At 49.3% G+C, this 13,617-nt stretch overlaps 1 protein-coding gene across 1 annotated transcript in view; it reads right to left on the bottom strand.

Annotated features, from left to right (window-relative positions):
- LOC135239931 (spectrin alpha chain, non-erythrocytic 1-like) overlaps positions 1–13,617 on the bottom strand; it is a 45,043-nt gene that overhangs the window by 15,252 nt on the left and 16,174 nt on the right. The window contains 26 exon segments of the mRNA XM_064308934.1: positions 82–213; positions 967–981; positions 1,544–1,706; positions 1,992–2,095; positions 2,404–2,557; positions 2,845–2,887; positions 2,890–3,022; positions 3,289–3,388; positions 3,601–3,782; positions 3,896–4,040; positions 4,725–4,816; positions 6,119–6,166; positions 6,374–6,409; positions 6,544–6,582; positions 7,093–7,194; positions 7,382–7,580; positions 8,332–8,388; positions 8,883–9,031; positions 9,499–9,633; positions 10,017–10,178; positions 10,263–10,430; positions 10,750–10,911; positions 11,158–11,312; positions 11,530–11,773; positions 12,300–12,481; positions 12,984–13,188. Of these exon segments, the coding sequence (XP_064165004.1) occupies positions 82–213; positions 967–981; positions 1,544–1,706; positions 1,992–2,095; positions 2,404–2,557; positions 2,845–2,887; positions 2,890–3,022; positions 3,289–3,388; positions 3,601–3,782; positions 3,896–4,040; positions 4,725–4,816; positions 6,119–6,166; positions 6,374–6,409; positions 6,544–6,582; positions 7,093–7,194; positions 7,382–7,580; positions 8,332–8,388; positions 8,883–9,031; positions 9,499–9,633; positions 10,017–10,178; positions 10,263–10,430; positions 10,750–10,911; positions 11,158–11,312; positions 11,530–11,773; positions 12,300–12,481; positions 12,984–13,188 (3,306 nt within the window).

The following is a 13,617-nucleotide window of genomic DNA, read 5'->3' as shown; positions in this document are numbered from 1 at the left end:
CAACTCAACTGTCATGCCCACAGATACACCTAGTATCAGGCTGTAATACATTAACACACACACACACACGAGGGCCGTTACCTTGACAGCGTCCTCACTCCCGGCACAGGCGCCCCTCTGGATGAGAGTGTTGCCGGTGTCGATGACGCCGCGGATGCGGTCAGCGTTGGCATGGAGCTCCGCCTCGAAGGCCTGGTGCTTCTGGTGTTTACTCTGTACAGCCGCGGCAAAGCAGGGAGAGGTCAGAGACACACAACAGAGCCAGCTCATAGGGCAGCTATAATGCTTTATACACAGAGCCAGCTCATAGGGCAGCTATAATGCTTTATACACAGAGCCAGCTCATAGGGCAGCTATAATGCTTTATACACAGAGCCAGCTCATAGGGCAGCTATAATGCTTTATACACAGAGTCAGCTCATAGGGCAGCTATAATGCTTTATACACAGAGTCAGCTCATAGGGCAGCTATAATGCTTATAATAGAGCCAGCTCATAGGCAGCTATAATGCTTTACACAGATCACTCATGGGACTATAATGTTTATACCGGTCGCTATTAGGGCAGCTATATGCTTTATATCAAAGTCACATATGGCAGCTATAATGCTTTATACACAGAGTCAGCTCATAGGGCAGCTATAATGCTTTATACACAGAGCCAGCCAAAATAAAGACCATTACACTCAAGCAGTCAACAGTCAAATAAATAAAGAAAAAAAAAAACCCAACACTCAGCAACGTAACAGACATTTTCTCATGCATCACTACACTCCCACACAAAGCTTGATGCACATCTACATGTCTGTGCATAAACACACGAGCATTAAATAAGGAGGGGAAGCGAGCACACGCGTGTGTATGTGCACACCAACACAGGACGGACAGACAGGCAGGCATGTCCACTGACACAGCGAAGACACGCACACGCACACGCACGTTAGCTCGGACGCTGCTCCTCAACTTACCAGCAGTTTGGACAACTGGGAACAGACAGCAGAGACAGGGGGGTCAGAGTATGGTGGAGGGAAAACTTCTGCTTTTCCACAATCTCACAAGTCATTTAAAATCCAAATGATTTAAGACGGGGAAAAATATATATAAAACCAAACCATATTGTTTTTTTTTACAGCTAAAACCAAAATAACATAGCCAAAACATTATTCAGCTAAAGTTATTACAGTTAAGACCAAGTCCATTCAGTTTTACAAATCATTCATTTAATTTCAGTTGCTCTGCTCTGAGTCATTGTGGCATTGAGTCCCAACCCAACCCGGTTAGATAACCAAAAAAGTGACAAATAACCAGAATTATCCTGAGAGCACAATGCTTGAATTTGTTCTAAGAAGGGGACACATTATAGTCGGTTGGTGCTGACAGCCCTGGGTGAGCATGGCCAGGCGGGGCTGTGGGCGTGGCCACACAGGGCAGTGGGCGTGGCCAGGGGATGGGCTGGCCAGAGGGCCGTGGCGTGGCAGAGGGCTGTGGGCTTGGCCAGGCGGGGATGTGGGCGTGGCCAGGCGGGGCCGTGGGCGTGGCCGGTACCTGGATGTTGGTGGGGTCCTTGTAGGACTCGTCGCTGGCGGTCTGCAGCTTCTCGCTGATCCAGGCCTCGATCTCGTCCACGTCGCGGCTGAACTGCTGCAGGGTCTGCGACTCGCCCAGCTTGGAGCGCTTCTCGATCATCTGGGCCTTCAGCCGCCGCCACCTGCCCCGCCCCCCGAAACAAACACTCTTTAGGGCAGGGGGAGGGGCAACTCTAGCGCTGGAGGGCTGGTCTGTATGCAATTACCCTGAGCTAAATGAGCTAATTGGTTGTATGCACCAACACTGATTCATGCAAAGATTACATCACAGTAAAATGTTTCATATAGGGACATAAGAACAGTCTCAGGCTGTAATTCAGGCATCGGGAAATGTAGCTAAAACGTCAGTTGGTGTAATCTTAGGACTAATTACATAATCAAGCCAATAAGTTGCCATGGCTGCTCACCTGTCCAGGACTTGGTTGCGGCGGTTGGAGATGTCGGGTTTGGCGTAGTGGTTGGCGCTGATCAGCTGATCAGCAAACGACTGCAGCGCGGCGATCTTCTCCTCCTGAAGCACCAGATGGCAGGGAGGAGAGACGGATTAATCAGTCAGCAAACACGCACATGCATGTGCACGTGCACGTCACACACACTGGGAGAGGTCAAGTTGCAGGGGTCAGGATCTGGGGGAGAGGTCAGATGTGCTTTTCCTGTATGTTGATGGCCTATGCTGTGGCAGGGGTCAGGTGTAGAGTGGTCAGTGGGAGAAGTCAATGGGAAGGATCAGACGTGGGAGGGGTCAGGTGTAGGAGGACGTCAGTGGGAGGAGGGGACAGTTGAAGTGGTCAGAGGGAGGAGTGGTCAGCGGGTCAGCACCTGCACATTGATGGCCTTGTCGAAGTCCTCGTGCTTCTTGATGAGCGCCTCCACGCTGTCCAGCGAGTCGCCCTTATCGTCGCTGGCCAGGAAGGCCTCGCGCGCGGCCATCCAGATCTCCGCCTGCTCGCAGTCCCTGTTAAACAGCTGCAGCAGGGGAAGAGGGGAGGGGTTAACAGGTCAAACGCTTCTTACTGTGAGCGTGGGTTTACTTTTGATGTGTATGTGTGCACTGTGTGGTGTATGTGTGTGTAGTGTTATGTAGAGTGTGTGTCTCAATATTGTGAATGCCTGTGTGTGTATGCATGTGTTAGTGTGTTGTGTGACTGATGTGTATGCATGTGTGTTTGTGCGTGTCTGTGTCTGTGCATGTGTGTGTAGGGTCACGTGTGTGGTGTAGTGTGTGTAGCGTGTGTGCGCAGCCTTGCACCAGGCCACCTGCTGCAGCACTGCTCCAGCATGACCCGGCGTTGTGCCCAGGCCTCTCCAGCCGCCGTCTGTCCAGGCCCGCGCTGCTGCTGATTCGGCTGGCGTAGTGGCCCCGCCCCAGCAGCTGCTGTCCGTACTGCTCGAAGGCCTGGAACGTCCCGGCACGCGCGTCGATCTCCGTACGGTGCTCCTGGGAGAACAGGAACAGGAAGAGCTCAGGGTGCATTGTGGGTGCAGTAAATCTCAGGGCTGAGAAGTTTTGACCTTGACCATATGAAATTAAATTAATTTAATGTGGTAAAATAACTAACTCATCATGGGTCAGACCTACAAATGTGATTATAGGTCTGTACTGTGGGTGGGGCTTGGTCTTGGGGGCGGGGCTGTGTTTTGGGGGCGGGGTTGTGTTTTGGGGGTGGGGCTGAGTGTTGGGGGCGGGGCCTGAGGGGGCTGTACCTGGTGTCTCTCCAGTAGAGCCTCAGCTCCAGTCACATCCTTGGCCAGCTCCTCTGAGGACACCAGGCCTCTGATGCCATTAATCCAGGACATCAGATCCCTGTGGGGGGGGCGGGGGCACACACACACACACACGTAACTCCCAGAGATTCACCAGCCATGTTGTGAAAAAGCATTTGCCCCCTTCCTGATTTCCTCTATAATTGCATATCTGTCACAAATGTAATATTAGACAAAGAGAACCTGAGTACACACAGAACATTTAAAATTTGACACATAACATCAGGCTAACCTCTCTTTCTCTCTCCCTACCTGAAGTCGCTGAGGAAGCGCTGCAGGTCGTGCGAGTTCCCCAGCCTCTCCTTGCGCTGGTCGGCGCGCCCCACCAGGCTGGTCCAGGCCGTGTTCAGCTCGCTGCGCTTCTCTGTGATGTCATCAGCGGCCTCCGGGTGGGACTGCATGAGACGCTCCGCCATCTCGCCCAGGGACTTCACCTGAAGAAGGGGGGGCGGGGTAAGAACAGGGGTGGTGACCACACCCAAACACTCCTGCTTTTCTTTCTTAACCTGCCTGTTGCCGGGCGCCAGCCAGGTGTGCAGGTGCTCACCTTGTCTCCCAGGGCTGCCAGGTCCCTCTCGAAGCCCTCGTGCTTACGCTGCAGCGCCTGAACGCTCGCTAGGTCATGGCCGTAGTTGTCCGTGTTCAAGGCCTGGTTCTTCTCCTCGATCCACTCTTTAGTTTCATCTGCGTCCCTATGGAGAAGAGAGGAGCACAGAACATCGGAATGCATTTACGTGTGTGAGTGTGTGTGTGTGTGTGTGTGTGTGTGTGTATATCTGTGTACAGGCATAAAGGTGAGTACAGGTGTGAGTACCTGTGTACAGGCACACAGGTGTGTACAAGTGAGTGCACCTGTGTACAGGCAAACAGGTGTATATACAGGTGTGAGCCCCTGTGTTCAGGTGTGTGTATAGGTGTGAGTACCTGTGTACAGGCATGCAGGTGTGTGTAAGGTGGGGTACTGTACAGGCTGGTGTGACAGGTGCATCCTGTGTACAGGATACAGGTGTGTACAGGTGTGAGTACCTGTGTACAGGCATACAGGTGTGTGTACAGGTGTGAGTACCTGTGTACAGGCATACAGGTGTGTACAGGTGTGAGTACCTGTGTACAGGCATACAGGTGTGTACAGGTGTGAGTACCTGTGTACAGGCATACAGGTGTGTGTACAGGTGTGAGTACCTGTGTACAGGCAAACGGGTGTGTGTACAGGTGTGAGTACCTGTGTGCAGGCATACAGGTGTGTACAGGTGTGAGTACCTGTGTACAGGCATACAGGTGTGTACAGGTGTGAGTACCTGTGTACAGGCATACAGGTGTGTACAGGTGTGAGTACCTGTGTACAGGCGTACAGGTGTGTGTACAGGTGTGCATACCTGTGGAATCGCTGCACCTCATGTGCGCTCCCCAGCAGGTTGCTCCTCTCCTCAGCCAGCTGCTGCAGAGACCTCCAGCGGTTATTCAGCTCCTGCCAAACAGCACAGCAACATTCCCACCAATCAGAGGACAGTTCTCAGGCTTTAGCCAATAACAGGGATGCCGTTTGTGGAACGCAATCTTACTGAGTAGGATACAGAACGTTGTATTTATGTTGTTATTCACACATGCAAGTTAGGCCAGTCAGACAGACTATGGGGAGAGAGGTGGGGTTTCTGCTGGTTAAATAAGGATGCGCTTTGTGATGACATCATATGGCAGGACACGGACAAGAAGCTATGGAAGTAAGATGTGCAAATATAAAATTTCATGAATTAATGATAATAAAATATACAGAAAATAAATAAATGATGGTGATACACACATTTTTCTACACATTCTCTGCAGAGACAAAAAATCTTGTCCTGCGGCAACCTGGCTCAGAATTGCCAATCAATAATTAATCAATAATCAATCTGTTATCCGTTTCTGATGTTAAGAAGATCTTTATACTTTTACTTCTTCACAAAAGTTTGCAAGCTTGTCTCAGCCAAAAATAGGTTATCATTTGTAAACAATTTTGAGAAAAAAGTTGACCACACAGTGATGTGATCAGTTGTGGACATAGATGAGCACAATGACAGGAGAACGACTTGGACAGAAATGAGTGGTAGCAGAAATTGAATTAGAATTGTATAACTTCAATTTGTATTGCAATAATTAGAATTTGTAACGTTTAAAATGAATTATTGTATTTAAAAAATTGAATTTTCATTCATTTGTATTACACTATTCAAAATTGAAGGTAATCGTTTGAAATTGAATTCAGTCCTAATTTCACTCAATTTTCACTATTAAGTTGAAGTTAAAAATTTGAGTCCAATACACTTTTTAAATTCAGTTCTTACAATTCAACCTCAGTTTTCTTTAACGCACTTCCGGGTACTTAGAAAAAGCAAACAAGCAAAGATTTAGCCAAATTTAGTCGCCAATATTTTTCCTATCAACTTTTGCTATTTTGCTATAAGCTCGATACCAAACATTTTTAAACATGGATGACCAAAGAACAAACTCACAGGCAGGCTACCCAAAGCTCTGTGAAGCTAGCCACAGTAAGACTTCCGGTTTTAGGCAGCCTGTTTGTTCTTGCAAACATTATGAATTTGCCATGCAGGTAAGAGGCAGGAACCCAGGGTGCACAGTCGCACAGGTACATGTGTGAGAGACACAGCCCCGGTATATGCAGGTACACAGGTACGCATGTGAGAGGAGAGTATGCAGGATACGCAGGTACGCAGGTGAGAGACAGGGACCCGGTGTACGCAGGTACACGGGTGAGGGGGGAAAGTCTTACCTTGATGCTATTAAAGGTGGCCGTTGTTTGCACTACCAAGCGAATCGACTAGAGGGTGGTGAAAAGAGGAGAAGAGGGAGGAGAGTGGAAGAGACAGGCCATGGAAATGAGTCTCTGTGTCGGGTAAAGAGCAGGCCCCATTACAGGCCTGTGAGATCAAACGCAGTCCGCTACAGTACAGTCCCTAAGTAATTGGACAGCGGTTCCTAGTCTATCTCCAGGTGTTTGCAGGCAAGAGCCGGGCGAGGTCCTTACCTTCCACGGCGATGCGGTTTTGGAGTCCGCTTCATCCTGCGGAGAGAACCGGGGGAGGGATGGAGGGGCGGGATTAGAACTGGGAGACGGGGGACAAAGGAAGCAAAGACTGATCCTGGAACAGTGTGGCATGCGGTTCAATCAGGCAGGAGAAAGGCAAAGTGTCTCACTTTCACTGATCCAGGAGCCGAGCCCAGGGCCTCCTGGTGCTAAGAGGGGTGGGAGGAGGATCAAAAGTGTTTTGATACAGATAACTTTATTGATCCCGAGGAAGGACTTGGGCATTACAATATCATGCCATTCTCACAATAAAACAGTTAATGTTCTATGTAAGTAACTATACATAAGTATATACGCAATGTATGTGGGAGTGGGACTGTATGTGGGAGAGGGAAATATATGTACCTGTATGATATTAAAATAAAATAAAGTAAATAAAATGAATTAAATAACGGTACAGTATAAGGTACCTCAGTAAAGCTCAATTTTGATGCTGTGAGCTCTATGACAGTGCTACTGTTAAAGTAAACATATCAGATACAATGAAACTGATTTTACACATTTTACATTTTCTCATAACTTGCTGTGTGCTCAATACTTCTTTTCTGACCCTTCTGAGAACATTACATACATTAAGCCCTAACAGTACGTGCTCTCCTCTGAAGCACAGAGTCGTTCTCTGGGGAATCGCCCCCCCCCGAGCAGCCCCAGCCCTTCACCTGTGCCTGCGTGGGGGCCTCCTCTGCCATTAACCCCACAGAGTCCAGCTCCGACGCCACCTTGTTGATGTCCTTCAAACGCGACTCGTTAGCCTTGAGGTCCTGAGCGTGATACAACAGCACATGGAAAAACACATGAGCATGAGAATACAGCCAATCACAACCAAGAATACACATAAAACAGCCAATCACAGCCAGGCACACAACACCTTCCTCTCAGTACACACACAACACAGAAATGTCGAAGATTCTGCAGCCTCCCGTTAGACCCCCCCCCCCCCCCCCGTACCTTCTGGAAGTCGTCAAACTTCTTCTGCAGCACCTCCACCTGCTCCAGATCGGACCCCATCTCCTCATTAGTCAGCGCGCCCTCCTTCTCATTAATCCACTGCTGCAGCTCGTTAGACTCGCGGAACAGCATGAACTTCTTGCAGCTGTTCTCCAGAACATTCTTGCGCTTCTCTCCCACCTCCAGTATGTTGCCATACCTGTGGGGGGGCGAGGAAGGGGGGGGGGCAGACATGGGAGAGTCAGGCTCTATGAACACTGAGAACCAGTGCATCTGCCACACATGCACATGCACACATGCATCAACAAGTCATTTGAACCAATCAGAGATTTGGCTCATTTCCCAAAAGGTCATGTAAAGGTTACAGACATGCACATGCAGCAAATGGACAGTGATGCTACCAACAGTATCGGCTAACCAGACACTCGGCTCCTGTTACTTTCATCAAGAGCATTCACAGCCACAGTACTGTACTTAGCCACTCCCCTTAATGAATGTGCAGAAAATGGAGTGTTCTGGTTTCAATGGCAGGGAGAAAGAACTTTCCAGTCAAAAAAAAAAAACAGAGCCCAGTGTCTGGTGGGCTTATAGAATCTGTGGCGATGCTAAACCCAGGGTAAAATGTAGCATCGGTCTGAAATGACCCAAAAAAAGGGGTAACCACAGTAGCGCAGGACATAAAATAACAATGGTCACAACCATGGTTCTAACCTGAAACCGCAAACCACATGCGGTCACACAGTCGCATGTGAACTGCAGGCTATGGTGTCTGTGATGGCCAAAGGAAAGCAATGAAGATGCGATTGGGGGAGGGGGTGGGGTTTGGTCTGGCTAGCAAGCGTTCTGCCAATCACGGCACCACCCCCAGGGAGGCTGCAGAGCTGGATGGACAGAGATGATTGGCTGCAGAACTGCATGGAGGGAGATGATTGGCAGTGTCCTATACTCACAGTTCCTCCACCTGTGACATACGCGCAGATACGCTGCACTCCACCTTCACCTGTGACCTGCGCAGACGCAGACGCAGACACAAGACGCAGACGCAGACGCAAGAGTGCAGCAATGACAGCCGACACACACAGGGGACAGAGAGAGAGAGCGAGAGAGAGGGAGAGAAAGGGAGAGCACACGAGGTGGGGGAGGGGGGAAAGTGAAAGCCAGAAAACAAGAGAGGGAGGCATAGAGGGAGAAGGAGAGAGGGAAATATAGAAGGGGAGAGAGAAAGAGAGGGAATGAGAGGGCGAGAATGAAAAAGAGTTTGAGATAGAAAGATGAAGAGAGAACAAATGAGAGAGAAAGAGAGGAAGGAAAGAAAGCTGTTAGTTGATCAGAGGAAAAGAACAACCGCAAAGGGTTAGAGGGAAACTGTGTTAGGCAGCTGGAAAAACAGCCCTGTCAGCTAAGCAGAGAGCCCTGATTGGACAGTAAGCAGCTTTGTCAGCTGAGCAGAGAGCCCTGATTGGACAGTAAGCATGTCTGTCAATGGAGCTGGGTCTCTTACTGGCTCTCGATCTGCTCCTGTCGGGCCGAGATGCTGCCCTGCTCATCCAGAAGGTTATCCCGCGATGAGGACTGGGCGGGGTCCAGCTTCCTGACGTAGGCCGCTGGGACGAAGCCCTGCCGATCATTCACCTCCACCTTCCACCAGTCCTGAAGAGGAGAGAGAAAACACGCCTCTGTCACAGCCCAATCAGAACAAACATGCCTCCGTCACAGCCCAATCAGAACAAATACGCCTCTGTCACAGCCCAATCAGAACAAACACGCCTCCGTCACAGCCCAATCAGAACAAACACGCCTCTGTCACAGCCCAATCAGAACAAACACGCCTCTGTCACAGCCCAATCAGAACAAACACGCCTCTGTCACAGCCCAATCAGAACAAACACACCTCTGTCATAGCCCAATCAGAACACACCTAAGTCACAGCCCAATCAGAACAAACACACCTGTCAGGAAGTTCATTTCCACTTTTTGTATTTGTATGTGTACATGCTTCCATGCGTATGTGTGTGTGTGTGCCCTTGTGTGTGTGTGTGTGTGTGTGTGTGTGTGAGAGAGAGAGAGAATGAGAAAGAGAGAAAGCTAGAGAGAGAGAGAGAGAGAGTAGAAGGTACCTTGTTGGTGCTGTTGAGCAGCGTGAGGACATCTCCCTTCTTCATGGTGACCTCGCGGGGACTCTTCTCCTGATAGTCATACAGAGCCAGGACCAGCTCCTTTCCCGTCTCATCGTCTGTCGGGGCCACTTGTTGCTGTTGGGAAAGTCCACGTTTACAAACATTTACACACATTTATAACCCATTTACACACATTTAAAATGAATTTACACACAAGCTCAGAGCCCTGCTGGAAGGCAACAACTGCCAGTTCACACATTTTCACACAAATGTACATAATGTCACATCAATAGCTACAACTGCAGTGCCCCTACTGTGAACTTAACCAACAATCTTCTTGCATTCAAACTTCCTGAAATTCTCTATTTGCTCCTTTATTTCCAGAGCCCCCACCCACCCCATGCGTTACCTGAGCCAGCGTGAGTTTGGTGGAACCCTGCACCCCTACAGGCCTACACGCCTCCTGGGCCCCCAGTGATGCTGTGACCCAGCGTCGGTGGCACACGAGTGGGACTCACCCTGCAGGCCTGGGCCTGGTCCTTCAGGGCCTGGATGCTGCTGCCGTACGCGATCAGATCAGACATCAGGGCCTCGTGCTTCTTCAGCAGGGCCTGAGGCGAGGAAGAGGAGGGAGGAAGAGGAGGGAGTGCGATCAGCCGCTTTGGAATATCACAGAAGCACTAAGTTCGTGCTTTTAATCGCTTGATGCAGATCAAGAGATGTGGTCAAAACAAACAGCTTCCCATATCCACCATTATCATCACCTTCATCATCATCATCATCATCATCATCATCATCATCATCATCATCATAACTACCATTACCATCACCTTCATCACCATAACCACCATTACCATCACCTTCATCATCATCATCATCATCATAACTACCATTACCATCACCTTCATCACCATAACCACCATTACCATCACCTTCATCAGCATCATCATCATCACCATAACACATTACACACCTATCCATCTATCCACTACCATTCATCACTCATAACCACCATTACCCACCACCTTCATCATCATCACATCAACCACCATTACCATCACCTTTATCATCATCATCACCATAACCACCATTACACCACCTCACTCTCCATCATCATAACTACCATTGCCATCACCTTCATCACCATACCACCATCATCACCTTCATCATCTCACCACATCATCACCACCATCATCCTCATCACCATCATCATCATCTGCATCGCGTGCTCATCCTCCCAGTCCCTCGCACCTCGCCCGCCGTGTCGCGCCTCCCATGGGCCCTTCTCCTCATCCAGACTTCAGCCTGGTCGCGCTGCTCGCCTGCAGAGTCTCGGTCCTGCCGCGATGCGCCGCCACCAGCGCACCCACGCGCCAGATCCCCCAGCTTCACCCTCACCTTCGGCAGAATGGCCTGGATATGAGCCATTGCACACAACACCAACCTCAAAGTAACACACAGTGAGTAAGAATAAAGCATATGATGGTTTTCCATTTTTTAGCATCATTAATAAGAAGCCTGAAGCCTGAAGCCTGATGTCATACAAATGCAGATGACCAGTCAGTTTAACACTGAGATTCTACTGTGCTTGTTACATGAACCTTGCTGCACAAGCCTTAGACAGCATAAGCGACAGTCACAGATTTTCAGCAGGGAAACCTGCTGCCTAGGCAAGCGGAAGTTCCGAGCACCTTCCTCCACCATGGCCTGGCCCTTCTGCGTGACGGCCTTGATCCGCGACTCGTGGCCCGCGATCTCCGCCTGCAGCGCCTGGTGCTTCTTCAGCAGATTCTGCACACCAATCAGATCCTTCCCTGAGGGAGAGAGCGCGAGAGAGAGTTTATTTCATCAGTAGCAACTGTGGTCAACGGGGAAACCAGAGCGCTACTCAACACAGTGCTACTACCAACCATCTCCGGGATGCACGCACACCATGATAAACACTCAAAATATACAAGCACAAATTCACACAAACTCACACACATACACACACATGCACAGACAGACACACACACACGCAGAAACGCTGACCTCTGTTGGTGGACGCCGTGATTGGCTCCTTCTCCCTGATCCAGGTCTCCTCGTCCTCGACGTCGCGGAACAGCTGCTGCAGCCGCAGCGAATCGGAGAGCTTCTGCTTGCGGGCGGCCATGGGCTCCTTCAGCGCCTCGTAGCGGGCCAGCAGAGCCTCCTGCTTCTTCCGGATGTTCTCCACGTCGAAGTGCCCCGCCTCCTGGAACTGCCGAGCCTGGATGCTGATCCCATCTATGCGGTCCTAAGAGGAGGAAGGGACAGTATGTGAGCGTGTGTGTGTGTGTGTGTATCTATCTGTCTGTCTCTCTCTTTTACAGTTCAATACACACTCAGAAATTCTTATATACGACTAAAGACTACTGAATGTAAAGTGAACTGCAGAAACAAATGACAGACACAGACAAACAGAACTGTGTGACTCTGTGAAGTCACCTGCAGTATGAAGTTTGGCCGCTGAAAGCAGCATTGCCAGATATGGAGATGTAAACTGGCACTAATGACATTATTACTGACACAGATGTAAATAGATAATTAAGGGGGGGTGTTAGGGGCAGGCACATGATGCTGATATACATGAATAATTAAGGGTGGGGGGGGGTGACCTAACGCTTTGGGTATTGAAGCTGGGGGGCGGAGGGAGGGGTAGGTGTGGGAGTTAGGGCAGGGGAGATGGAATGGGGGTAAGATTTACCTAGTTATAAGTGAGTAGAAGGCGTAGAGATTCGGGCGGGCACGCAGTTGGGGCGGGGCCGGTGGGCGGGGCTTACCTGGTGAGCGGCGATGTCGGCCTCCAGCAGGGCGTGCTTCTTCTGCAGGTTCTGCACGCTGGTCAGGTCCTTGCCGAAGTCGTCGGACGCCAGGTGACCTTCGACCTCGTACAGCCACAGCTCGATGTCCTCCACGTTGCGGTTGAACTGCTGCTGCTGGTTGGCCTCGCGCAGCTTGATTCCTGGGGGAGGGGAGGGGAGGGGGGGGGGGTACATGCGTCATAATCTGCTTTTCATTAAAACTAGTCTTCCCTATTATTAAATCCTATTAAATCTTGATACCATATAAAAAAACGTTCCTTATAGTCTGAGATCAAATGGCACACTGCTACTCAGACCTGGGTCAAACACGTATGAGAAATGCTTTAACTCGAGATTCCATCAATAGGTGCGAATACCTACAGTTCCCCAAGACTTTTCAATGAAAACTGTTATGAAACAAAAACATTACAAGTGCATGAAAATTTCAGTTCTGAATACTGCTGAAAATACACACTTCATTAAAAGAAAGGTCAGGAATCTTATCCTAATTAAAATTAAAAAGACCATTTAAAACTATTTTGAAGTTAAGTAATTGACCCAGATCTGGTGGCACTGAGATTGATAAGTGTTTTGAAAGACTGGTTTTTTTTTTGCCGGTTTCGTATAAATGCCCTCAGTGACGTTGCATTTTCCCAATTTCACCTTTCAGTTCGGTGGCTTCCAGAAGCTTCTTCCACTGCGAGGCGACCTCGTCCATGCGGGCGGAGACCTCGCCCGAGGCGTAGTGCTTCCGGTCCTTCAGCTCCTGACCCGACTTCTGCAGGGCGTCGATGCGGCTCTGATTGGCCGAGAGCTCGGCCTCGAAGGCCTGGTGCTTCTGCACTTTGCCCTGCAGATTTGAGGGGTCCTGGAACCGAGAAGGGTCAAAGGTCAAGTATGGTAGGTGTCAATGGAACGAACAAGTTCATTCTAGAGGCAAATATCAACAAAATAACTTCACTCAAGTCTATGAATGCCAATATATATTTCTATTGAGTTCTTATGGATAAAAGTCATGTACAGGTCAGCTCATAATTCCATAAACACAATTCAGCCATCTGGCAATCGTTACAAGACATAATATTTACTAAACCATCTTACTCTAAGTGACAAAACAAAGCACACAAGTGCAAGCAGAGACTAGAATAAAATAAGCAGAAACTACAGTACAATTAACAAATCACCATTGTGCCGATTCAGGTTCCTCTATACAAATCCTGCACAATTTTCATTTCTTTCTTTTCTTGAATCAGTAGAATTTACGTTCAGCCATCTAACATGTGTAGTCAGGTCACCA

This window comes from Anguilla rostrata, chromosome 14, assembly GCF_018555375.3.
Source record: "Anguilla rostrata isolate EN2019 chromosome 14, ASM1855537v3, whole genome shotgun sequence".
NCBI lineage: Eukaryota > Metazoa > Chordata > Actinopteri > Anguilliformes > Anguillidae > Anguilla > Anguilla rostrata.
The sequence above is the reverse complement of the archived record's forward strand: the minus strand, read 5'-3'. Positions and strand labels throughout refer to the sequence as shown.